General features: G+C 48.3%; 1 protein-coding gene across 1 annotated transcript in view; it reads left to right on the top strand.

Moving 5' to 3' along the window:
* SCN10A (sodium voltage-gated channel alpha subunit 10) overlaps positions 1-26,370 on the top strand; it is an 89,108-nt gene extending 62,738 nt beyond the window's left edge. Inside the window, exons 16-27 of the mRNA XM_060164061.1 lie at positions 1,388-1,834; positions 3,160-3,300; positions 4,920-5,043; positions 6,051-6,205; positions 9,245-9,418; positions 13,400-13,522; positions 14,785-15,069; positions 15,798-15,851; positions 16,662-16,799; positions 17,056-17,160; positions 21,722-21,992; positions 24,727-26,370. Coding sequence (XP_060020044.1) covers positions 1,388-1,834; positions 3,160-3,300; positions 4,920-5,043; positions 6,051-6,205; positions 9,245-9,418; positions 13,400-13,522; positions 14,785-15,069; positions 15,798-15,851; positions 16,662-16,799; positions 17,056-17,160; positions 21,722-21,992; positions 24,727-25,934 — 3,225 coding nt within the window. The 3' untranslated portion in view covers positions 25,935-26,370. The remainder of the gene's footprint in view (positions 1-1,387; positions 1,835-3,159; positions 3,301-4,919; positions 5,044-6,050; positions 6,206-9,244; positions 9,419-13,399; positions 13,523-14,784; positions 15,070-15,797; positions 15,852-16,661; positions 16,800-17,055; positions 17,161-21,721; positions 21,993-24,726) is intronic.
* Positions 26,371-27,124: the final 754 nt, after the last annotated feature.

Here is a 27,124-nt window from a genome sequence, read left to right as displayed (position 1 = left end):
GGCCTTTCTCCCAATTGGCCCCAGTACCCCTTCTCTGGCCCAGTCTGGCTCCTTGTCCTCAGTTGTCTCCACTCCCTCAAGTTCTGGGTGCCTTTGCTCTCCCAGCCTTGACCAGGGTGAGGGGAGGGTGTTATTTTTAGGAACCCCCCCTTTTTTTTTTAATTGAAGTATAGTTGATTTACCATATTGTGTTAGTTTCAGATGTACAGAATAGCGATTTGGTTTTTTTCCATTATAGGTGATTACAAGATGTTGAGTATAATTCCATGTGCTATACTGTAAATCTTTGTTGCTTATCTATTTTATGTATAGTAGTTTGTATCTGTTAATCTCATACTCCTAATTTATCCCTCTCCCCTACCTTTCCCCTTTGGTAACCATAAGTTTGTTTTCTATGTCTGTGAGTCTGTTTCTGTTTTGTATATAAATTCATTTGTATTATTTTTTAGATTCCACACATAAGTGATATCATATAGTAATTTTCTTTCTCTGTCTGACTTATTTCACTAAGCATTATATTCTCTAGGTCCATCCATGTTGTTGCAAATGGCAGTATTTCATTCTTTTTTATGGCTGAGTAATATTCCATTGTATATATAGACCACATCTTCTTAAGCCGGTCGTCTATTGATGGGCACTTGGGTTGCTTCCATGTCTTGCAGGAGCCCCTTTCTTATTGCCTTGGAAGTCAACCAACTTGAATTCTTTTCCCATAAGAGTTTTACAGATAAGAGAAAGCTAAACCAAGAAAGAGGATGAAAAAACAAATCCAGACTCTTCAAAGTCTTTCCCAACAGGGTCCCTGAGCCAGAGGTGCCTTCTGCCTGCTCTCCCGAGTAGGGGGCTGGACAAAACTCCTTTCTTCCAGGCTGAGTTCCCCATCCCTGCAGTGTCACAGAGGCCCCTGACCCTGAGGCAGGAAGTTTGCCTTTCCGAGCACTTTTATATCCTCGTGCCATTTCCTCTCCACAACCACTCTGACGGGTAGGGGGTCCCGAAGGACACGAAGTTGGAAGCAGAGAGGAGATGTGCCCAGGATTCCAGAGTGAGCAATAGAAACCACGGTATGGCTGATGAGGGTGGTCCTGGGCAGGCCCATGCCTGCTCCTCTCTGTTGTCCCTGAATGTCCCTTTGCTCAGCAGGGGTGACCCTCCTCTATGGTGGGTAATGTACTTCCAAGCCTTGTCCACGTGAAGCAAGTTGCTTGGGGCATCCCCGAGGCTCCTCTCAGTTGCTGTCAGAATGTCTATTCCCCCAAGAAGGAAAGCATCTTGGGTGGGCAGGGAGAGGCGCCAGTGTGCCTGTCCTGCCACCCAGCTGCTGACCTGGTGGGCCACGGAGGGGGTCAGCTCATCGATTGAGTGATCTTCCTTTCCTTCTCTCCAGGTGCTTAACCTGTTCATTGCCCTGCTGCTGAACTCCTTCAGCACCGACAACCTCACAGCCCCAGAGGACGACGGGGAGGTGAACAACCTGCAGGTGGCCCTAGCGAGGATCCAGGTGTTAGGCCGGCGCATCAAGAAGGCCCTTTGCAGCTTCCTCAACTGGCCCTTCTTGCTCCCCCGGCCCAAGGCAGAGCCCCAGCTGGTGGTGAAACTCCCACTCTCCACCTCCAAAGCTGAGAACCACATTACTGCTGACACGGCTGCGGGGAGCCCTGGAGGGCTCCTGGCTCCTGGAGGTCCCAGGGATGACCACAGTGACTTCATCACCAATCCTAACATATGGGTCTCTGTGCCCATTGCCGAGGGCGAGTCTGACCTCGATGACTTGGAGGATGATGGTGAGGAGGATGCTCAGAGCACCCAGCAGGAAGTGATCCCCCAAGGGCAGGTGAGAGTTCTCCCACGGGACAGCCACAGGAAGCAGGGTGGGGACTTAGGGCTGGAGTGACAAGGGGCAGTAGGGAAATTTTGATGAAGAGGTTTTCCAACCTCAGGGCTGGCGCAGCCTTGAAGAGCCCCAGGCAAGCCCGGCATGAGACCCCTTCACATAGGAAGCACAGGCCATGCCAAGCTTTCTGGAGGAGGTGACATTTAATCAGAGCCTGGAAGAAAGGCTCAGAATTCACCAGGCAAGCAGGGAGCAGGGGCATTGCTTGAGCCCCAGGCCACTTGGAGTTGCTTGAAATTGTCTTTCATATAGCTGCCCCATTTGCTCCACCCAACCCAGTCTTTGTGCAGGAGGTGCTAATAAGATTGCTCTAAGAACAGGATGTTGTCCAAGAGCAAGTCTCGTCTCATCTTCGCCAGCAGCCTAAAAAGTCCTGATCATTATGTGACTCATTCATCCAGCTTTTCCCGACAGGGGATGTCACAGGGAAATGACACTTGTTCCTTTGGCACCAAAGAATTTGAAGCATATTTTTGGGTAATATAAATATATTTTTAAATGCTTTGCATAGTTCCTTTCTACCTTAAGCTGATAAATCAACCCTCGTTAACCTCTTCTCAACAACTCAGGGCATGCACGTCTCCACAATGTAGGAAGGCAGGGGTCCCTGTGGGACCCGGGGACAGAGCGCTGCTGGCCAGGCCACTAAGTGGCCTCAGACAGCTGTGCTTTGAGTCTGTAGCTCTTCCCTAGCCTCCGTCCCTCGCAGCTGTCACTGCTCTTGTGTTCCAGCAGCTGCTGTTATCAGCTGCCATATTTTACATGCCTTTGTCTGGGTGACAGCCGAGGGCAGGGCGTCACCATCCCCAGAGTAAAGGACATAAACTCTGTGACGCTGTCTCCACTCAGAGTCATTTTCAATTACTTTGGGGGTTCTTGGGGTCTCCAGAGGGCAAAGTTCACTACCACTCTGACCCCTGGACAAGTGATAATGATCATGGCTAACATCTATGGAGCCAAGCACTGCTTGCGAAGTGCTTCACAAGTATGAACATATTTAGTCATCAAAATAACCAAATGAAGTAGATCTTGCCTTCTCAAGTTTTCAGATGGGAAAATGAAAATAAGAAAGGTTAAGTAACTTGCCTAGTGTCACACAACTTGTAAGTAATGACACCAGATATTACACACAGATCTATCTGACTGTATGTATGTATGTTCGTTGCATATATTAGGTCCTTGGCTCTGGCAGATGACTCTTCAAAGTTAGAATTGCTTAGCTGAGGGTGGGCACATGTACCCAAGTTGGGGCTTTCTCTCACTAGCAGGAGCAGCGGCAACAAGTCGGGAGATATGAGGACCACCTGCCACCCAGGAGCTCAGGTTCTGGAATGTCCTCTGAGGACCTGGCTCCACACCTAGGTGAGAAGTGGAAAGACGAGGCTCCTGCTCAGGGCCCTACAGAGGTAGGTATGTGAGCTTCCTGGAGAGGTTAAACAGCGTGCCGGACAATGACCAGTGGGATGGAGGGGACTGGAGGATAGGGCTGGGCGTGGGGTATTCCAGACTACGCTCAACTGTGGAGGCTCATGTCTCATCTTGGGAATTTTTAAAGTCCTTCCAAACCTGTGGGCTAATCAGCATGATTTCACCGGGAAGAATGAGGTTCCATAGACTGGGGGACCGAGGACCTGTTCCTCAACCTCTCTGAGCCTCCGTGTCTCCATCTGGGAAGCTAAGTGGTAATGGCTACTTGGTAGGATTCTTTTGAAGCTTCAGTGAGATGCTGCTTGTCAAATGTTTAGCTCCTGCCTGAAATGGAATAAGTGCCCAGAAAATGACAGCCAAGAAAAAAGGAAACAAAAGACAGTGCACAGAGAAAGTTAAGTATCTTTCAGAGCCAGCAGATAAAAGTCAGAGTTGCTGTGGGTGAGGAAGTCTTCCCTGTGACCATCTCCCACCTCCCACCCCCACTTTCTGTTGTCCACACTGTCTTCTCGGGCCAAAAGCAGACTGGTGCCGGGGAGAGGCTATCTGTACTGAGTGCTGTACTGACAGACTTACATAGACTGAGCAGGAAGAAGATCTTATAAGAGGTAAAAATAAACTTGGTGGTTTCATTACAAATCTTTAAAGAAAACAAGCTACATTGAAAGAGGTATCTCTAAAGATTTAGCATCTGTAATAGCACTGTATTAAATGCAAGAAGTTAACTTGACACCTAGCCACTGAGTGCCGATGGTGACAGGCACCGGGTAAGCAAAGATAAGGAAGACATAATTCATCCCAAAGTTATCAAGCCCATCAGCTTGAGGAGTGCCAGCCACTGGCTGTGTGCCTCTGGGCAAGGCTGACCCAGCGGGGTGAGAGAAGAGGGTGGGATGAGAAGGGATTTGAGGGCTCTGGGTGAACACCAGCCTCTTGGTTCCAGTTGGGTGAGGGTTGCCATCTTCTACACGTGGAGAACATGTTTCTGCTGAGCATTCTAAGGACTCCCCTGGCTAGTTTTCTCTACTCGGTGTTTTCAGTACACTACCGCTGGGGATTGTTTTTGTTTTTGTTTTGATTTTGTCCATGACCCTAGCCAGGCAGGGAGGGTGGGGAGGGTGACAGATGGGGACCCACCCCACCATTTGGGTCCATTAGTCAAGCGATCAGGTTTACTAATATGAGAGCAGCTTCCGCTCCTAATTGAATTCATCTGGAGACATTATAGGGCTGAAGCTGCCAGGAGGGCAACAGGGCCCCTGCAGCATTGCTCCATGATTAAATATTCAAGCCCAGTGAAGGCTGAGAGTCTTTATGGGTGTAATTACTGTGTCTCGGGCCATCGCCAGCCCTCCATCAGGGGCCTGGAGGTTTAAAGCCTCACACAGCTGAACCTCTGGGGCTCTTCAGAGAGCATGACTGTTCTGGGGCTCAGCTGGCAAGGCACCGAAACAGAAGGGACGCCGTGGTGGGTCCAGCCCTGAGGGGCTCTCTCTGCATCTCGGAGCTCTGAGCCAGTCGGACCTGTGGTGACAGTGTGCAGATTCACTGGGCCCCTCAGAGAGCTGGGTTCACTGCCGGGGCTTCTGCCCTGCAGGGAGTGGACGACACGAGCTCCTCAGAAGGCAGCACTGTGGACTGCCTGGATCTTGGGGAGATCCTGAGGAAGATCCCTGAGCTGGCGGATGACCTCGATGAGCCAGATGACTGCTTCACAGAAGGTAGAGTGGCAGCCACAGACCTCCTCCACTTGACATTCATTAGGGCCAGAATCCAGCGCAACAAGTACTCATCTGGTCACCTCTGTGTCCAGGGTTCTGGCCTGGGGTCCAGGGGAGACAGGCAAGGAGTGCCCCTTGCTCCTCACTCCCAAGCTTGAGAGCCCAGCATCAAACACAGATGCCAGACTCGCAGCAGCTGACTGGTGGGATCTGCATCTCATGCCACATCAGACATGGCAAACAGATGCTCTGCCTTCCTCATCACCCTCGAAAACACCTCACTGAGTTATAAACCAGCCCTCTTGAGGTTGAAAGGGAAAAGGTAGCCACCACCATAAACTCTTGACTTGGGACGTAAAAGGACCCAGAGGAGGGCCATGATGCACCTGTGTCCCTGCATCTCCTATGTGACTCTTAAAGGCAGAACCTGCATCTTACTCTTCTTTTTCCTCAATGTTTAGAACAGTGAAGCCTGTTATATTCTCAATAGATATTTGTGCAATAAGTGAATAAACATATAGTTCATGCTATGAAAGTAAGTGTGGCCTAAATAATTAAACAAAGAAACCACTTAATTGAGTTTCCACTTTCACGTGACCCTGAGCTGGGCTGCCCCCAGGCCCCATTCCAGCCATGTGGAGACCCCCCAGTTCAGCACAGGCTCAAGGCATAGCCCCTCAGACACCCCCAGGCTCAGGCCCCATGTCTTGTCAAAGCTCCAGAAAGGGTGGGTTAAGGATAAGGGCTATGTTATCATCTGTAGGGAGGAAGATGCTTGGGAGGAGGTGAGAGTGTGCAAGACCAGTGGTGGAGAGGGACACCTGAAGGGCATGATGGAGAGACCGCCTGAAAGTGACCCCACTTCTCTCATATTCCAGGAAAGAATTCTTTTCCAAAATAGCAGCAAGTGGGTTTCCCTGCAGAGTGGTTTCCCTTCAGGGCTGGAGTCAAAACATGCCTCCTTTACTAGTGGGACATCGCTCACCATCAGTCCCCTCTCCCCACAGGCTGCATTCGCCACTGTCCCTGCTGCAAAGTGAACAGCTCCAAGTTTCCATGGGCCATGGGCTGGCAGGTGCGCAAGACCTGCTACGTCATTGTGGAGCACAGCTGGTTCGAGAGCTTTATCATCTTCATGATCCTGCTCAGCAGTGGAGCGCTGGTAAGCGGAGGTAGGGGTTCCATGCCACAAAGCCCTCCAGGTGGGGTCTCCACCACCAAAGGCCCTGGAGCTGCAGCAGTGGGTTCCCCTGATTCCTGGGCTGAAAGTCCCCAACGTGTGGCTGGAAGGCAAGCTGCAGCCCAGCACGAGGACTCCTCTTAGCAGGAGGGCATGGTAGGTGCTTGAGGGGCCCGTGTCATGGCCTGTTACACCTGACTGCTTGGATTTCAAGCAGTGAGTATATACATCCCACTTCATTGTTGGGAAGACTGACACTCAAAGGATTTATGGGACTTGTCCAAGATTACCCAGCTTGTCAGTAGGAAAACCGAACTTTTCCTTCATTTGATCCCAAAGCCCCTGATTTTCCACCTTCTGACCTCCCAACACACTGCCCTTTTCTGAGGGCCCAGTACAAAAAGGAGCATCCTTCCCTGCCCTATCAAGGTGCTTGCAAGTACTGCTATCACTCACTCAAAGTGCATGGCAAATCATTACAACGGCACTTCTCAAAATTTAATCACCCGGGGAACTTGTTAAAATGCACATTCTGATTCAGTAGATCTGGGGTGGGGCCTGAGAATTTGCATTTCCAACAAGCTCCCACGTGATGCTGACACTGGTCCACAGGCCACACTTTGAATAACAAGGCCTTACAGTCCTCTAGCTTCTGAGTTAAGAGACACTTCCTAAGCCCCTTGCTGGGTGTTGAGCTTTGTAGGACAAGGAAGGATGTTCTCTCTGCACCATGGCGTAGGCTCACTACACAGTCTCAACTAATTTTCCCAATGAACCAAGGTAGACGTAGACACAGGAAGGGACTCATCCTTGGCTGTCCACATTTTATGGATGAGGACGTCACAGCCTAGAGACACGGAGGTACCTGCCCAGGCTCCCAGCTCATTAGTTAAAGGGAGGACTAGCATCCCACTGTCTTGATTCATGGTTTCCAGTGTTTCCACTTGCCTTTTGCTCCCTGTGTGCCATTTACTCCCTGAAAACAATCTGCTGACCATCTGGGCACCCACTTAAATGCCATATTTCCCAGGAAGGGAGCCCAAACTGCTCAGGGTGTTGTCTCAGCCTTAGGGAGGAGCAAAGGTAGGTGAGAAGGTTTGATCTGAGAGGTGGAAGGAAAGCTAGGCCAGCAAGGGCACAAAGCTGAGGGAGAGGAGTCTCACAGAGCAGGCTGGGCTGCCATCTTGGAGGGGGGGTGGCAGCGTCTGATGGTGCCCACTGCCCTGGCACAGGGTGGTGACGGCCCCCCTAGAATAGCAGTCTCAGCACAGTCCTGAGTGTAGAGGCCACACTGCGGGGCAAAGGGAGGCTGGGCAGTGCATTCTCCACACCTGCCCTTCCCTCTATCCTGCAAATGATAACCTCAATCATTTGATGAGGACTAAGTGCTTTCTTCATCACCGCCTTCCCTTGGCCCTCTACTCCCCTTCTCCACACACCCCTGCTGCTCCCCTGCCCTCCCCTCCCAGCAGGGAGCTCACATCCTTAACCAGCTGCTGGCCCCACCCCAGTGTTCTCCCTCCCCTCTCCAGCTCCTTCCCCAAGGGACTGAACTGGCTGGCACCAAATTTAGTCTTATGCTTTTACTTTGAGTACGTTTAAAAAAAAATAACATGAGTTTTTATCTGACAAAGTAAAGGGGAAAAAAATACTTGGAAATTATGGGGAAATGCAAAGAAAAAATATCACCCATTTTCCTATCACTCAAAGAGAATCTCACTTTGAAAACATTTTGGTGCATTTCCTTCCCATCTTTCTTATGCATGTAACACATAAATATTACAAAACGGAAACCACATTTGTGCATTCTGTAATTTCTCAGTAAATTTTCTCAGTAATATGGTCCTCCTACCTCATTAAATGGCTGCAATGTAACTAACCCCCAAGCTCACTCCTAATAAGCATTGAATATCCTATGCGCACTCCTTTGGAAACGTTGGCTTGTTTCCTGTCTTAGGTCTAGCTTTAGAAGTAGAACCAGAAGCAGGAATTCTTGTGCAGTTTGTGGAGGGTGTGCTTTGAGCTGGAGCATGTGAAGGAAGTAGGACAGAACAGGGAATGTAGCTGGGAAAAGACATGGGTTCCCATGAAGCCCAGCCTCAGCCTGATCCCACAGGAACTCTGAAGCATAAAGGGCCTCACGGGACAGTCCCACCTTGAGGCAAGGGGATGCTCAGACACTGGCTGCGGCTGCCCCCAGAGGGGTGATATAGTCTCCTAAGGCGGAGGCACTTCCCTTCAGCCCAGGGACATGTCCTCAGGCAACAGGGGCATTCACCAGCCTTTAGCAACCAACGTTCACAGCAGCTGGGGATGGTCATACTGGCTCCTTAAACAGGATCTAGGTGGGACACCAACAACATCTAGTGTCCTTAGGATACATTCTTGAAGGCAGAATTGCTGGATTTCTAAAAGCTTTGAGTCATATTACCAAGTTGGGGGTCCCAAAAACTGAACCAGTTTTCACTCCGCCCAGCTGTATATGAGAGTAGCTGATTCCCCACAGCCAAACTGACTGCGGGGTTCCCCCCCACCATCCACTCCCACCCATGCCCTTTCCTCTTCATCAATCTGATAAAAGAAAAATGGCCTCTTCTCTTCATTTGAATTTCCTTGATTACCAATGAAATGCAGCATTCTTTTTCAGAGTTCACTGGTGAGTCTTACTTTCACTTTCGCGAACATCCTTTGTTGCTTTTATTTTTAAACTAAGTCACTGTTAGCAGTCCCTTTGGTTCACTTCCAAAATCCAATTAGAGAAGGTTTCCTTTCTCACTTGTGTTCAGCTCCCCTGCAAAGTATAAGCAGGGCTGTGTGTCCTTGTTGGCTCCGAGGAAGTCCTCATTTGTATCTCACAGGGCCTCCTCCACTACCCCACCCTACCTCCCAGAGCAGAGAAAAAAAATGATGCAGGCAAACTGGTTACCAAAGCTCTCTCAGGGGCTGACTGGGTCCTTCCCTGTCCCTGGGCCCCAGTGCTGTGGGTCTAGGCCGCCTACCATTTTGCTCCTTTCCTTCCAGGCCTTTGAAGATTTTTACCTTGACCAGAAGCCCACGGTGAAGGCCTTGCTGGAGTACACCGACAGGGTGTTCACGTTTATCTTTGTGTTTGAGATGCTGCTCAAATGGGTGGCCTATGGCTTTAAAAGTTACTTCACCAATGCCTGGTGCTGGCTGGACTTCCTCATCGTGAACGTGAGTGTCTCAGTGGGCACTTGTGGGCTTTGGGGTCCTTTCCCCTGGCTGATGGCTGCAACTAACGCAAAGGAAGCTTGGAGGCCTGGCCTTCAAGGGTGACTCCAAAGAGAAGTCTTAGCAAGGGGTCTGAGAATAACCCTGCATACCTGTGATCCAGGTAAGATCCAGGCAGTACATGATTCCAACACAACAGCGACACTCAGGTGAGTCTTCAGTTCCTAGGTCTCCATCCAGAAAGACCACTTACTACCTCTGTATTTTACATCCAAAGCAAGATGGCACATGACCTTGCATCCATTGTCAGGGCTTCTAGACCTAGGGATGCGGAGGACTTCCTGGCACAGAGAACCTGTCCTCCCCCTGACTCAATGATCCCCAGCCCTGGCTGCACTTTAGAATCACTTGGGAAGCTCTTAAGAACAGAGTGAACAAACACTACTCTTCCCAGAGATTGGGGTCTTACTGGTCCTGGGTGGAGTCCATGCATCAGTATTTTGTAAAAGCCCCTGGGCATGTCCAATGTGTAGACAGGATTGAGAACCACTGAGCTTAAACCACTGGTGTCTCCCCAGTGGCACTAAAAGGGGCAAAGAGTCCCTTTGGAGAGGTGAGGGGCTGGAGCTCATGTGTTCAGATGAACCTGTGGCCACTAGCCCTGCATTAGGGGATTTACCAAGTGCCTCCCACACATTAAACTTGACATTCCTCAAAGGTGTGAGGAGACCATCCTCAATAAAGTCTCCTAAGAGCTCTCCTAGCCCCCAAAGCCCGGAGAGAGCTCCTCCTCCTCTTAACCATACAGTCCTCTATCTATCCAGGCCCTTGCAGTCTTGGCTTTTCAGGATGGCTGTCTGAGCTATTTGTTCACTGCTGCACGTCTGAGGGTCCCTGCAGGTGGGGGAGGCACGTGCTATGTTTGCCTCTGCTTCCCACACTCCCACAGCCACTGGTGCCAAGGTCTGCACATCAGAGGTGTTAGGAAATGTGTCTGTATTTGGTGCTTGCCTCCTGAAGCTGGATGGGGTCCAGTTCAGAACATTCTGTCCAGCCTCCTGTGTTGGCAGGTCCTCCACAGCAGGTCTGTGCACCTAATTCTCTTCTTTCCTGATACCAGTGCGCTAGCAGCATCAGGCCACTGTACCACAGGAATTAGCTGTGAGGCCTGCAAACTGAGTCACAGGTGATAATTTTGTGCATATCATATAATTATTCATAAATGAAAGGAAAATTTTATTCCAGCTACCCACTCTTGTTAGGGGCAGTCACTCCTAAGTAGGTCTCACTAGTTTCAGTCCTGATCCCCTGATGTGGTCACCCACTCATCCATCCATCCATCTGCCTACTAATTCTTCCTTCTGACCATCCATCCCTCCTTCCATCTATCCAACCATTCACCCTTCCTTTTTCCTTCCTTCCAAACATCCATTCATGTTTACTTCTTCTGTTTATCCTGTCAGTCCTCTCCTTCCATCCAACTATTCTCACTCTTCTTTCCCTCCTCCCTTCTGCCCATCTATTCATCCTAACCTTCCTTCCATCCCTCTATCAATTTGTCCTTAACCCTTCTATCTTTCTATCTTTTGACTTGTCTTTCTATTGAACTATCCAGTCATCTAACCTTCTATTCACTCATTCAAGCACCTTCCATCCAATTTTCCTTCTGTTCACACATTTTCCATCTTTCTATTCTTCCTTTACTTCATCAATCTATCCTTCCTTTCTTCCACCCATCTGTCCACTCACCTCTTTTTCTTCCATTCATCCATCCACCCACCCATTCTTCCATCCAGTCAACCTTCCATCATTCTCTAATCTCTTCCATTCCTCTACCCATCTCTCTATCTTTTCATTCGTCCATCATTTATCCAGCCATCCATCCTTCCCCAATTCATCCATCCCATTCATTCACTATCCATGATTTTATATTTTATCTTTCTTCTTTGCTTTCTTTCTTCCATTCTTCCTTTCAACTCTCATATCCATCTTTGTATCATTTAGTCCATTCTTCTATCCAACCATCATTCAACTTTCCATCAAGATTTCTTCCTTCTTTCTTTCCTTCCTTCCATCCATCCATCCCAACATGCCTCTCTCTATTTTTTCAATTTATCAAATGCTTATTTATATCAATAACTACTGCATATAGGATTGTTTTATGAAGTGCTCTGGGGGGGATAGAAGCCAAGAAATAAAAATTCCCTATCTCCAGGAGTTTATACTTTACTCTTCCAGCAGGTAGGACAGCAGAGAGAAATAAACATATGATGAGGGAGGATGTGGTGAGCACTGCTGGAAATAGTTAGTGTCTTAGGGACACAGAGACATGAACCTGCTTCCACTCTGGGGGTGGGGTTGCTGGGCAGGCTTCATATAGGAGGTGGCATTAGATATAAGGCTTAAAATGAGCAGGAGCAACAAGGTGCAAAAAGGACTGAGGGTGGTCAATCTTAATTAAAGAAGGACCCTGGGCAAAGGCACAGACACAGGTACATTTAGGGAACAACTTGATTTGGGTAGGATACGTGCGTGAAATATGACTGGAAAAGCAGGCTGTGGCCATATAATACAGGCTAAGGAGTCTGGAGCTTATCCTGAGATGATAAAGCATCAGTGAAGGTTGGGAGTAAGAGAGAAACATGATCATAATCAAATTTGCAGAGGAGAATGGATGGGATGGATGCAATACGGGAGCCTAGAGACCAGTTGGGAGGCTTGTGGCTTGAGCAGTGGGAATGGAGCTGGGCTTGGATGGGAGGGCTTTGCTGGAGAGGCCCCAGCTCCTAATTGCCCCAACTGCAGATTTTGCACATGAGGCAGCCTTCCCAGGGGCTGAGCAAAAGACTGAACAGGGTCCAGCATGGAACTGGCCCCAAACCTCCTGCTCTCACTTAGCCAGGCAGCTGGGTGCCACCTGCTGGTGTCTGGAGCCTTGCCTGGTTGGAGGAAGGGGGTTGTTTTCATTCCAGTTTTCTGTCCTGGTGGAATAAGCCACCATTCAGAGAACAGGCATTGTTTGGGGCTCTAGCACCCAAGTGTAAACCCTTCCCTTTCTGACATCCCCTCCTAGCTGTCAAGATAAGCTGAGCCTGAATTCAGCCCACCAGTCGTGGTGCAGTTGGGGGTCTCCCAGGAATGGGTCACAGTCTCTGGCAAGCTCAAGCCAATGCATAGGGTATCTCCCTGGCACCTTCAAAGTTCCTGGAAGGTGTGACCATTTTTCCATGTAAGTTTGTGCCTTTGCAGTCCTTGGTCCAACACTTTAAAAAATGCAAAACTGACCAACCAACGGGGACTCACAACTCAGTCATTATATCTCAGCTATCTGTCAAAGCTGAATCTCCTGGCCCCATGCCAGTCACTCTTCCTGGAAAACTGCAGAGCTGTGAGGGCCTCAGAGTTCTCTTAGTCTGATTCCTCATTTTACAAAGGTTGAAAGTACAACCTGCACTAACAAGGCACTGACCCAAGGTCACAAAAATATCAGGGTTGAGAGGGAACTAGACCCCACCCAGCCCAGGACTCTTTCTTCCCCACTTTTCTCAGCACGTACAATCGAGCCTCACTTTATATTCCTCAAGATAGACTTTCTGCATAACCCCCATGAAGGGCCAGCATCTCTCCAAGTCTCTGAAAGTCAATCAAATTTTAAAGGCTGTTGGGAGCTGGCTGGTGCCTCTAGAGAGGAAAGGGAAGGCTGATTTACCACACTGGGAGCTTGATCACCTACATACAAGGGGGTGGCGATGTGGGAGACTGAGATTTTCTTGGCCAAAAGTTCAGATAAATGATGAATGAAATTTTTAATGAAAGAGAAGAGATTGGACTCTCACTATACGTCTCGTTGGAGTTCAGAATAAGGTGGGAGCCAGGATGATGGCTCTGACAGAGTAGGGAGTGGGAGGGATTTCCTGTCTCCATCCACCAGGGTCAACTTTCTGGAACCCTAGGGTGATGCTTTTGCTCTCTGCCTGCACTCAGATCTCACTGACAAGCCTTATAGCGAAGGTGCTGCAGTATTCTGATATGGCATCCATCAAAGCCCTTCGGACCCTCCGTGCCCTGCGGCCACTGCGGGCCCTGTCTCGATTTGAAGGCATGCGGGTAAGACCTATCTCCTAACTACTCTGGTCTGCAGCACTTGGTACCCATTCCCCCTTTATGCCCTCCATACTACTGACCCTGAGCTCCAGGCCCTACCCCCACAGGTCAGCTCAGGGGTCCCCACTTTCTGCTGTTACGTTGGTGGTGCTGCAGTATCCTAACTCTCCTAGTTATCCTTCAAGTCCCTCTGTAAGCCCGCTTCCCTTCTCACCTCAAACATCACACCTACCAGGACTCAGACCTCACTCTCTCCTGCTCTTAGTGAGGCAATCCTGCTTCACAGCGTCACAAGCATCTCTTACCTCAATCTCCCCACCCTGCCTTTTGTCCTTATTGCCAAAATCTCCGGAACACCCCAAGCTCTTCATCTTTCCATGACAAATGAGCCTTGCCTCTGACACTCCATTTAAATGCAGTGACATCAGCGGCTCAGCAGCTCAGTCACCACCCACTGGAATGCATCTTCTCTCCAACCCAGCACAGTCATTGGGTCCTATGGATTCTCTCCTTTCATCCATCCCTCTCCTCATCCAAGGCTTTCAGCCACCACCTCGCCCTCACTGTCTTCCTCAGGATGGAATGCTCACAAGTCTGGCCCTTGTCTTATGGAGGATGAGGGACTGCTCATTTTCTCCCCTCCCCTTCCACATAATTATGAAAGTCTTCTGGTACAGAAAGCAAGGTTTGCTTTCTTCCTCCACCACTGCCTCAAAGAAGACATCGTACCTTCAAAACAAAAGTGGACTTTTAAAATTAACTTGTATCTTTACAAACGCTAGAAGCTTATGATTGAAGTACTTTGATGTTTATTTTATTTTATCTCCAGGTTGCTAATTTACAAATAAGTTTGTGAATATGGATTTGGGTTTTCACTGATTCTTGACCAAAGCACACTATAAACTGTATTTTATAAACATATAGTTTATAAAATAAAGCAAAGTTCTAGAAGTCTGTATGTGCAAGTACAAAACACACACTGGCACCCCTAAATGAGTATGTATGTGCTTGTAAGTGTGTCCATCTCCTCAATCCTAAGGAGAGACACTGAAACCTGCCCTGAATGAACTTTAGAGAGAATGTATAAACCCATCCTCACTGCCCAGTGTCTCTGTTTTCTGAGTCTGAATTATGGCTCTAATTAACCCACTTCTCTTGCTTCCACTGGCTCATGAAGCAGCCCGAGTGAGGGTAGAAAGAACTGGGATCGGGCAAGAAGGGTGTGGCATCGGTGGGGTTCCAGATCTTTCTGCCTTTCCCCCCAGGTGGTGGTAGATGCCCTGGTGGGCGCCATCCCCTCCATCATGAACGTCCTCCTCGTCTGCCTCATCTTCTGGCTCATCTTCAGCATCATGGGTGTGAACCTCTTCGCAGGGAAGTTTCAGAAATGCATCAACAAGACCAGTGAAGGCTTTCTTCTTGTGCCTTGGACTACTGTGAATAACATGTCTGACTGTGAACGTCAAAACCACACTGGAAGCTTCTTTTGGGTCAATGTGAAGGTCAACTTTGATAATGTTGCAATGGGCTACCTCGCACTTCTGCAGGTGGTGAGTCCTGAGATCAACCGTGTCTCTTCCTTTGGCTGCTCGATAAAGTGGAGGGCCTGGGGTCTCCCAGAAGATGCTATGTGGAGACTTTGCAAGGGGTAGCACTCAGTGTGAAGTGAGATTATTCCCTGTTCCTACAGACTGCACCATGAGGCTAGAGGGCCCTACCAATGAGTGTGATCTCCCAGTAGTGCAATTAGACCAATTTGGGCTAATAGAATAGAATAAAGGGATAGGCCTGCCATGGGGCTATATCAGGTGATGACTTAGAATTCACTACTTGTACAAAATAGACCTGGTATAGCCACACAGACTGAACAGTCTTCTATTGCAGATCGTCTCCTAGAGGGTAATAAATTGTCTATTGTCCAGTCTATTGTAATGATAGATAATGCTTGTGATGATGACAGTCAATAACATTCATGCTTCCACTCATTCATTCATCCTTTGCCTTCATCCACTTGTTCATTCAGTGTTAATGCAATTGCTTATACATTTGTCATGCAGTTACCCACAGCTTCCTGCACTCCACCCTTTGTTCATGCATTCGTTCAACAACAAGTCCCTGAGTAGCTATGGTGTGCTAGGCACTGAAATCAGAGTCATGTCAGAACTGGCTCCAGGGGGGCCAATGCTCTATGAGAAAAACAGACAAATAAGTGAATCAAAACAGAGGCCGATGTAGATGGATGGGCAGACACTGAGTGGCCTCTGTTCCTTGTTTCCAGGCAACCTTTAAAGGCTGGATGGACATCATGTACGCAGCTGTCGATTCCCGGGAAGTGAGTCTCAGCCCGTGGTGACTACCGCCTCCCGCTCTGTGCCTCCCGCCCACATTAGTCTATTTGAAATGGGGTGAAGGTGGCCTTGGTACTGGAAAAGGCGATCACCCAGCAGTCTGGCACTATCCCCCCCTGGAGCAGTGTCCAGCTGGCCTTCTGTTGGATATTTAAGCTGACCTAGTCTCCTAGGCTTCTCAAGTTCTTCCTCCGTTCACCATTGAGGAAATTATCAGATAACCTCTAAAGGACTGTGCATGAGGGCGCTCCCTGGGCAGAGGCAGGGGCAAGGGCAGTGGCTAACTAGAACAGTGTCACGGCAGCCAGGTGGAGGAGATGGGTGCTGTTGGGGAAGGAGAACCCTTTCCTGCTGGGGCACAAGACACCGCTGATGCCCTGGCCCATATCCCCTCAACCCATCCTTTGTTTCTTATTCTGTCTGAGATTTGATTTTCTTCAGTGCCTCAGAGCTGGCTCAGCAGCTCTTCCCCCAAGGGCAGAGGACTTCGAGTCTACAGGGGCAACCCTCACAAATAAGCTCTGGGAGTCTGTAGATAAAAGCTCTCACTTCCCTGTCCCTTGGAGGTACAATTCTGAAGTGTGTTCTACAGTCCTTAGAGCATGGAGTGCCTGTTGCCCATGGTAGTGGTGCTGCCTTTATCCTGTTCCTGCCTCCCCCTCTCTCACTTCTGCTTCCTGTGATCACCTCGCAAATAAGCCACCTGCAGCCAGGTCCTTGTCTCAGGGTTCTTTGGGGGTAAACACAAGCTAAGATGCCCCCTCGTCCCCATGCCCCCACTTGTCTGCTCACAGGTGAACATGCAGCCCAAGTGGGAGGACAACGTGTACATGTACTTGTACTTCATCATCTTCATCATTTTTGGCAGCTTCTTCACACTCAATCTCTTCGTTGGGGTCATCATTGACAACTTCAACCAACAGAAAAAAAAGATAAGTGGGGCTTAGGTGTTTCTGTGGTAGTGATGAGTCTTAGACTTACCTTCGATCCCCGGGCCTCGTGACTGAAGCAACACTAGTCACAGCCCCCATGCCTGACCAGGAGCCCAGTCTTGGCTTTTAGCACCAACACCGACCTTTGCCCCCTGATTGCAGGCTTCACCCCTGTCTGGGGTCTGGGCCCAGAAAGGACTGAAGGCTGCCATCTGGGGGCAATAACAGTGGTGTGTGTTATCCTATCTCTCTGCACTTAGGGGGCCAGGACATCTTTATGACAGAGGAGCAGAAGAAGTACTACAATGCCATGAAGAAATTGGGCTCCAAGAAGCCCCAGAAGCCCATCCCACGGCCCCTGGTGAGCCCCAGAGCTCGCCTCTCTAGCAGAAAGTGTCTGGAAATCCAACCTGACAGCCCATGCCTGTGCTGGTAGGCGTCTGGCCAATGCTCTCTGTGGAGGAGGAGATCTGGGTTGATTTTGAGGATGAGGTAATGAGAGTTCCCAGGCCCAAGGAAGAAAAGTCTGCAAGAAGCAACTCTGATCTTCTGGAGTGAACATACTCCTGCAGGTGTTCCAGATAGGCCTGTTTAGGGAAGTACTTGAGTTGCCCAACAGGCTTAAGTTTCCAGCACCAGATCAGGAACAGATTAGGCTAAATGATAGTAAGGGTGGTTAGAGCCCTGAGATGAAACATTTGTGGTTATGCATTTTGATGTAGGTTGCAACAGATTGCCAGCCTCACCCCACATTCTACCCCATGCCTACAGGAAGACAGAGAGGAAATAGCCAAACCCAACCACCCTGGGATCCTGGGCCCAGTCATGGTCATGGTCAGGTGACACAATAGGAACCAAAAATTATCCTACTCTAGTGTTTAAAGACTGACCAAAACTTAGAGGCATACTCCCCTGTGATTCCTTTATTCAAAAAGATCCATGGCACAGTCCCATTAGCCCTTCCCCACACAAGGGCAAAACCTAAGGACCTTCAGCAAAGGTACAGGCCTTTCCCTAAATGAATCAGGGAGACATACATTCTGTTGGCCAAGACATTCTAATTTCTAAATCAAGGCATGGGGTTTGCATAAGATACTAAAAACTTCATGAGCACAAAGTCTTAAAAACATTTACAGGAGGAAAAGAAAATGCTATGACCTTTCACATGCTTTACTTGGAAACCGTGGTCACAAATGTATTACTATTCTCCATTCTGATAAGAAGTGTTACAATGGGGAGTGATAAGATGTTCAGACCTCTGTAGGGGCAGAGGTGTCCTTCCAAATACCTCGTAAGATCAAGATAACTGGGGTTGAGTTAGCCTGAGGGAGAGTCCCTAAGGCTCAGGGAGTATCCCTCCAATGTCCAGTGGGCAGGAACAGGCTCAAAATTAGAAGATGTAGGTGAAAGGCTGAGCCCAGCCAATCAGAGTCAAGCAGGGGTTACGGGAGAAGGATCCTAAGACCTAATGAGAAGCGAGCAGTTAGGTCCCTGCTGACCTTTTCTGGTGGCTGGACTGATGTTGAATCCACATTTGAACAGACACCAAGGTGTTCTGTGCTGGGGTCAACCCTTGGCAAAATCATGACAGTTTTGGGTACCCTTCCCTACATACTTGCTCCATCTCTCTGTAACATCTCAGCTTCTCCCCTCTCATCAGCCAATCCCACAGGCCACCATAGCTTCCTCCTCTCAAGGAAGACAATTTCCTTGGGACAGGGTGAGCTGCATTTCCAAAAGGGACCCTGGAAAGGACACTATCTTAATATAAAGGTAGGAACCTAATGCTGAAATTCCAGGCACTGCAGTAGGAGTGGAAGTCAGTGGTTGGGCAGGAAGACCTACAACAAAATCATCACGTCTCCTAATCAAGCCATCCCCAAGGTCCTCCAAGGTTGGCACGGGAGGAGGTCTTCCATACGGATAAGCAAAGTGAGACCTCATAGCCCGCCTGTGTTCCTGACATTAGCCATCCCTTTGAATGGGAGGGGGTGTATATTACTAACTAACTAACTATCCACACTATAATAGCTTTAGTGGAGGAACATGGCTCTCTCCTTAATATTCTGGTCCAGGCACGGCAAACATTATTTCCTTTGTTCCCTTTAGCATAGCTGAGGCAAGGCTGGAACATTTAAACAAGACTTTGAGGTTTAGGGATACCAAAAGGGAAACTAGCAGATCAGGGCCCAGGCGGCAATTGCATCTGGCTGCTCTCCAGGGCCCACGAGCCTTGGCCCATCCTAGCTCTTGGCCAGCATCCATATGGCAGGCAACGTCTTGGCACCCACCCCACAGTGGGACCAGCCTGATCATCTGCCCTCCACAAAGTCCAGAGCCAAGAAAGAAGCCCAAGCAATAAGAGAAATGCCCACTCCCACCTAAGACTCACCTTCCCAGCTCCAGTTTCCTCCTCACTAGATTATTGGCACTGGAAAGGCCATCATCTTCCCTGAGGGGTCCCAACAGGTTGAGCTGGTCAGGTAAGCTGAACATTGGCACAGGACTCTGCTCCGCAGGTGCATGGGTGCCAGTTCACGGCAGGGCCAGCCTCGGATGACATAGGGACCTCCAACACAGGCATGTACATACTACTCCTTGCCACACGTGAATCCCAAGTTCTAAATCTTATGCTTCATCCATAGCAGAGCCTAAGGCTTCCACAAGACTGGGAAATTTTATTCTATAACGTTCCCTACTATAGAAATCACTAAAATCAGGTTTCACATACTCCACTTTATAGGAAAATAATAGGCTCCAGAATATCGCATCATCAGTCACCCACTTCATCACCTCTGAGAGCCCCGAGGGTTGCAAAGAAGTGATCCCTGCCCACAAGCTAAGCCAAGAGCAGCTAGAGAGCCGCTCCACTCCCCTGCAGCTGAATATCCAGGGCAAACTTGATGCCCAGAACTTAGCAATGTGGCCTGCTCTGTTTAGTTAGAAGTCATGAATGGGCCTCTTTTTTTTTTTTTTTGCCATTTTCAGTGATGAAATGAAAGCTATTAGTGGCTCAGCATCCCAGAAAAGACATAAGCCAGCAGCTATACCTGGAGCCAGACCCACTCTGATTCTTTGCTCAAACCCTGCAGGGTAGCAACCCATCCCCACCATGAAGCAGAAAGCAGGAACCAGCCCTGTCACAGCCCTTCTCCCCTTTGTGGCTCCTGGGAGCTCCCTGGTGAGACTCATGACAGGTTCCTTTCTCCCTCACAGCCACTCACGCAGAGCCCTGTACACAGTACACATTCAGGAAGTGCCTTTTGTACAGAATTAAATGTAATCAACCTAGTGGAGTGGCTTTATAATTCTGTTTGAAGTGTGTGTAATTCAGAGCTGTCCGTTCTGCCATCCATTCATTCATCTGCCTATTGATCATCTGTTGCATTCCAGATACTATGCAGACCCTGGGGATAGCGCAGTGAGAGATGTTCCTGCCCTCACAGAGATGACAGTCCAGTGACACAGGAAAACAATTAGTAAAAATCACACACATATTAATTCACAGGCTGGAGAAATTGCCAAGGGAGAAAGAATGGCGTGAAGAGCAAAGGGTACATAGGACTAAGCCTTGAGGAACTCTAATATCTAAAGGTTGAGTAAAGAAGACTCTAAAAAGAGCAGACAGAAAGGCAAGAAGAGAACCAGGGAAGTAAGCCCTCTGGGAACCAAGAAAAGAGAGTTTCAAGGCAGAGGGGGCAGTAAGCGATGCCAAACCAGTATGTTGGACGTTACGAGTGATCTTAACAAGCACCATTTCGATGGCAGGATGGGAACAAAAGCTATGTTGGAGTAGGCTGAGGCGTGAATGGGAAACAGTGATTGCACACAACTCCTTCAAGAAATTTAACTGTGAAGTGAAGAGAGAAGTAGGCTGGTAGCTGGAGAGAGATGTGAGATTCAGGAAGATTTTTCTCTAAGTTAGGAAAAACTAAGTCATTAGAGATTTAGGTAAGGAACTGAGAGCTAATAGCCAAGTGTGGCCAAGTGTGGCCAAGAGTCTCACTCATCAGTAATGAAGCAGAGGGTCCAGGAGGTCAGTAAGTGGTAGCGATGAAGAGGGGGCAAAGGAAGGCTAACTTGAAGACACAGGCATCAGAGGAGGAAGGGTTTTACAAGACACCGGAGGAGCAAAGGTCTGGGAGTGACAATGGGGAACAAGAGGGACCTCAGCTCTGCCCCCAGCCCTAGGGTCCATGGCATGAGGAGAGTGAGCAGCCACTGAGTAGGAGGAGAAGTTTGCAGATCAAGGCAGGTGAGTTCCACAGAGCTCAGAAGTGTCTGAGAAGGTGAGGGTGGAGGATGAGGTTGGAATCAAGAGCTCACAGACCAGTAAGATGTTAACAGCACAGGAAAGTCTAGAGGGCCACACCAGGAAAAATTTTTAAAACACCATAAAAATAGCCCCCTAAAAATGATCTCTTGGTTGTCCAGACCACTCTGCCTCTCTCCAAGAATGCAAACAACCAAGACCTGCTTAGACATCTGCACAAAGTGAATCAGCTATATGTATGCATATATCCCCATATCCCCTCCATCTTGAGCCTCCCTCCCATCCTCCCTATACCACCCCTCTAGGTCATCACAAAGCACTGAGCTTATCTTCCTGTGATATGCAGCAGCTTCAAGGCTATGGGGATTTAGGTGGCCCAGAGAAAGGACTGGAGGGGCACTGCAAGTGGAGGGAAGAGCATGGACAAGGACAAAGTGCCTAGTGACTTCGTGGGGCCAGGAGAGGCAATGAGGTAGAAACAACTAAGAGTGAGATTTTGGAGGGTTAAGATTCTGCTTCTGTTGGGATGTGGAGTGTGAGGGAGACAAAAGACACAGACTTTAAAAACCCATCTGTGAAGAACATAGCCTGTCCAGATGCCTGGTTTATGTTGCTAAAAGGCCTGATGTACCATCTCTTGTTTTCTCAGAACAAGTACCAGGGCTTTGTCTTTGACATCGTGACCAGGCAGACTTTCGACATCATCATCATGGTCCTCATCTGCCTCAACATGATCACCATGATGGTGGAGACTGATGAGCAGAGTGAAGAAAAGACAAAAATCCTAAACAAAATCAACCAGTTCTTTGTGGCCATCTTCATGGGCGAGTGTGTCATGAAGATGTTCGCCTTGAGGCATTACTACTTCACCAATGGCTGGAATGTATTTGACTTAATTGTCGTGGTCCTCTCCATTGGAAGTAAGTGGGCATCGCATGTGGTGGGGACACCCAGCCTCTACTTGGTCTTGTTTTGGCTGCTCTTTCAAAACCAAGGGGACAGCTAACAAACTTTTAAAAACCTACGTTGTATGTTAGAGGAGCCCAGTATTTGCTGCTTTGCAAGAGCAGCAGATTTAAAATGCCCCAGGCCTCTCAGTGAAATGCAGAGGTTCCACTAGCCTTCTCCATGCTGCCGTGAAGGGTATTCAGGCACCTACTGTGTGTGCAGCCATCGCCAGAAATTTGGGAGCCGATAGGGAACAATCACGCACAAGAAAACCTAAGATGATGGAGTTTCCAACGGGTCTTATCTTTATGGCCTTCAAAGCAGAGAGTGGGTGCTGTGGTGTGAGGTGAGTCATAAAATACTTTCTGGAAAAGGAGGTGGTTGCCAGAAGAGTGAGGAAAGACCAGGAGGAGATTGTTCAAAGGAGATTCTTAAGTCAAGGGTCTGGAATTAAATCTCTGTATAACTGTCCACTTAGGGAATATGAGTGACAGTAAAGTCAAGGGACCAATGCCAAGAGATCAATGCTATTATGACCTAGTCTGGGTGTTGTTGAATGACAGGCTCAGTATTTGGGGGCCAACGGTGTTCAGAGAAAATGAATGGAGTCAGAGGTTAAAATGGGGATTGGAGCCACCATAATTGAGTGCTTGCTGAGTTCTGAGCACTGGGCTGGGATCCACGGATCTCCACAGCAGCCCTGGGAAGGAGTGTTACTATACCCATTTTATACATTTAATGTGGAGCCTCAGAGATTAAGAAAGTTATGCAAGGTCATATAGTTTGTAAAGGGTGGAGCTGAATTTAGACCATGCTAATATTCTTTTTAATAAACTAACAGCCTCCTACCAAAGACCAAGATACCGTCCCTGGCCTTCGTGTGGTTTAGCCAAAGTTGGATCCTATAAAGGCCAAATCCCAGCACACCAGGTTTACTTTGCTTTGTAAATATATCCTGACCTATTATATCATGACCTCCTTACTTTTCATGTCAGGGCATAGCTGTAGATTTTATTTTCCATTGATTTACTATCAAGAGCTAATAGCATCTGAATACAACAAAGGCGGCACTTAATCTCTCTATCCTGGTGCTGAAACACAGCCTTGGGTTGTGTTTGTTTGGGGAGTTTAAATTTATTTTTGTTTTTTGTTTTGTTTTATTTTCCTATTGCTGCTGGGTTTTCCAGGGGCTGGGGGGGGGGAGGTTTGTTTTGTTTGCCTTCCAAAGTGAGAGACTCTAAAGGCCATTTTTTATTTTATATTAGAGAAGGGAGCTTGCTTATGTGACTTCCCATATCAGTACTATAGAAATAAAATATACTCAGAGTACTCCATTCTATTATGGGGACACCTTAACTACCAGTTCCTATGACCTACACAGCAACACCCGTCACTGGACAGAAATCACTCATAACGACAGCTCGAAAACAAGTGCAAGAACCCACTAGCCATTCTTCCACTCTCCCTCCCTCTCCCCTTCTTCCTTTCCACCTGTAAGACATGTATTGATTGTCTAATTGTTACAAGTATGAAGACTCATTCTCCCTTGTAAAGGTAGGCTAGTTGGCTGGCAGAATCTTAGTAGATTATAAAAACACATATGTATCTCACACTATGGGAAAATGCCCCAGTTAAACTGGACTTTAAGAGAGGGGCTTTCATAAAGATTTCATAATACAAAATTATAATTATCCCAATTCTCCTCCATTTCCTTCCTCCTTCCAACACAATACTGTGACCACCCATATTCATAGGACAAAAGGTGAGTAGGAGAATGGGATCAAGGGCACCCTGGCAAGGAGAGAGAGCTTCTATCATACCCCTCACCATTTCTCCTGAGAGGTTTTGAATCCTGTTTGACCTAAAGGCCTTGCCTAATCTTTGGTGGTCTTAACAGGCCTCCACAGTCCCCAAGACCAAGTTTCACAAAGCTTCAAGTTAGATATCACATAGGGAGATATACACACTCTTGTTCATAGTTCGGGTTAGGGGGCTATAAATGACCTTAAACTAGCCCATCTCTAGGCCCTAACACAGAGTTCAAACACAGCTGGAAATGAAAGAAACAAATAAAATCTATTATGCAGACAGCTGGCCATTCAAAACCATTCTGTTTTAGCTGTCAGCAAGTTGCCCAAGTCCTCAGGCCCTTATAATTAATACTAGGCTCTGTACAATTATCCACAGGACCATGTGCCAGGAACTGAGTCAATCTTCGCAGTAGGAGATAGGGAGATGAATCACAGTGGGTCCCAGCTTTCACAGAGCACAGGACCAGGGTGGAAGTAAAGGCATGACCCAAAGGCTGAATTCTCAGGAAAGAGCCGGGTCTATGTTACAGACGGAAACAGACAAAGGACTGTGAGCATGTGGAACAGGGTGCAATCATTTTCAGCTGAACTAGGCTGCAGAAATTGGGTTTTGACCATGTAGGTTGACTAAGAATGGATCTGGATGGAGGGAAAGATAAGAACATGGTGGGAAAGGTGAGACTTACTCGAGGGAGACAGGATTTATGCAATGGACACTTACTGAGCCCCTACTTTATGCCATCCACTGTGCCAGGCTCAGAGGGTCCAGAGTCCCTGAATATGGGTGCTCACTTGGAGGTCCATACCAGGCAGAGAAGAGGGGGTGTGATCCAGTCAACTTTGTCAGGGCTCGTGGTTGGAAGTACTAATTAGATAATTTCTCTCACTTTTAAAGGCCTGGTGTTTTCTGCAATTCTTACATCACTTGGAAATTTATTCTCCCCAACGCTCTTCCGAGTCATCCGCCTGGCCCGGATCGGCCGCATCCTCAGGCTGATCCGCGGGGCCAAGGGCATCCGCACGCTGCTCTTCGCGCTCATGATGTCCCTGCCCGCCCTCTTCAATATTGGGCTGCTGCTCTTCCTGGTCATGTTCATCTACTCCATCTTCGGCATGGCCAACTTCGCCTACGTCAAGTGGGAGGCTGGCATTGATGACATGTTCAACTTCCAGACCTTCGCCAACAGCATGCTCTGCCTCTTCCAGATCACCACGTCAGCAGGCTGGGACGGGCTCCTCAGCCCCATCCTCAACACGGGGCCTCCCTACTGCGACCCCAACCTGCCCAACAGCAACGGCACTAGAGGGGACTGTGGGAACCCCATCGTGGGCATCCTCTTCTTCACCACCTACATCATCATCTCCTTCCTTATCGTGGTCAATATGTACATTGCGGTGATTCTGGAAAACTTCAATGTGGCCACGAAGGAGAGTACGGAGCCCCTGAGCGAGGATGACTTTGACATGTTCTACGAGACTTGGGAAAAGTTCGACCCGGAGGCCACCCAGTTCATTACCTTCTCTGCCCTCTCAGACTTTGCAGACACGCTCTCTGGCCCCCTGCGGATCCCAAAACCCAATGGGAATATATTAATCCAGATGGACTTGCCCTTGGTCCCTGGAGATAAGATCCACTGTTTGGACATCCTGTTTACCTTCACCAAGAATGTTCTGGGAGAATCTGGGGAGTTGGATTCTCTGAAGGCAAATATGGAGGAGAAATTTATGGCAACTAATCTTTCAAAAGCATCCTATGAACCAATAGCAACCACCCTCCGGTGGAAGCAAGAAGACATTTCAGCCACTGTCATCCAAAAGGCCTATCGCAGCTACGTGCTGCACCGCTCCATGACGATCGCCAATCCCCCGCCTGTGCCCAGGGCTGAGGAGGAGGCTGTGCCACTTCCAGATGAAGGCTTTGTTGCATTCGTGGCAAATGAAAACTGTGTGCTCCCAGACAAATCTGAAACTGCCTCTGCCACATCTTTCCCACCATCCTACGACAGTGTCACTAGAGGCCTTAGTGATCAAGTCAACTTAAGCACATCTAGCTCGATACAAAACGAAGGGGAGGCTGCCACTAAGGAAGCCACTGGGCCCTAGTGAGGACCCTCCAGCATGGGCATGTCCAGCTCTGATGTATCCTTCTGCTCTGTGACAACTTACCACCACCGCCTCACCAACGCATGCCACTGGTCACAATGTCAGAATGGGGCAGGGAATACAGTTGGTACCCACCTTTGGAGAAACCCTCACACACTAACAAGAGTCAGAAGCCAAGGGCATTTCCGCTGTGACTTCCCTTTTAATTTTCAATATCAGATGATGGGTTCCCTTACTTTCCAGAAAATGTCCCTGGAACATTTTATTTTGATGGTGACCAAGACAAACACCTCAGGACCAGAATTTCCAAAGATACATGGCAAGGATGTTGCTAAAGGTCCAAGGTCATCCTCTGTGAAACACCACATAGAGACTGGCAGTGTTATTTAGGATTTTGCATGACTGCATGCTGAGAGCTGCCGGACAGCTGCTCCAGCCCAGGGTAATACCTGTGGTCTATGTCATGAAAGGCCTCTGAGATACCCATTAAAATTAATATTTTTAAAGGTATGTCAAAACCAATGTTATATCCTAAAGCATCATTTTAAAAAATTATGTGACACTGACATGTCATAAATCACGTCTCCTTCACTTTCAGGTTCCTGATATTTTGCAGTTTGGGTTCAGGCTGGGTAGGCAGGAAGGAGCATTGTCCTGGGAGCCTGTTCTCATCCTAACTAACTCTCCCACTGCTTGCCTGGCTGACCTGGGCCAAACTCATTACCCTCTGAACCACTTCCCCATGGTGGCGGGGGGCAGAATGGACAGTCTTTGCAGCCTTTGCATTTCATGTTGTAGAACTCAATGATGCCCTGTCCCAATTCAGACGACGAAAATACTCTCCCCTGAAGCGGCAATGGCCAGACCTTTCTGCTGTATGGCCAAAAGACAGCTTTTGAATATATTCTAGAGGCTGTTTCACATCTCATAGACTTAAGGATGGAGGTTTTCACATTCCCCTCGGACCAGGACTCCATAATTAGTATAATCAAAAATAAAGGAACATTTTGAGAAAGATGATCTGGGAGACAAAAGGTAAGGCCAATACTTTCTTTAACTCATCCTACAAATGTTTTTAAGTACCTATTATATGACAGGCACTGCTCTAAGCACAAGACATAATGAGAGTTAAGCCCCAAAAGATTCACTGGATTTATGCATTGAATGGTGGAACGGTTGCCAAGGGATGA

Source organism: Lagenorhynchus albirostris, chromosome 10, assembly GCF_949774975.1.
Source record: "Lagenorhynchus albirostris chromosome 10, mLagAlb1.1, whole genome shotgun sequence".
In the NCBI taxonomy this organism is placed as follows: domain Eukaryota; kingdom Metazoa; phylum Chordata; class Mammalia; order Artiodactyla; family Delphinidae; genus Lagenorhynchus; species Lagenorhynchus albirostris.
This window is presented reverse-complemented; position numbering and strand designations above follow the sequence as displayed.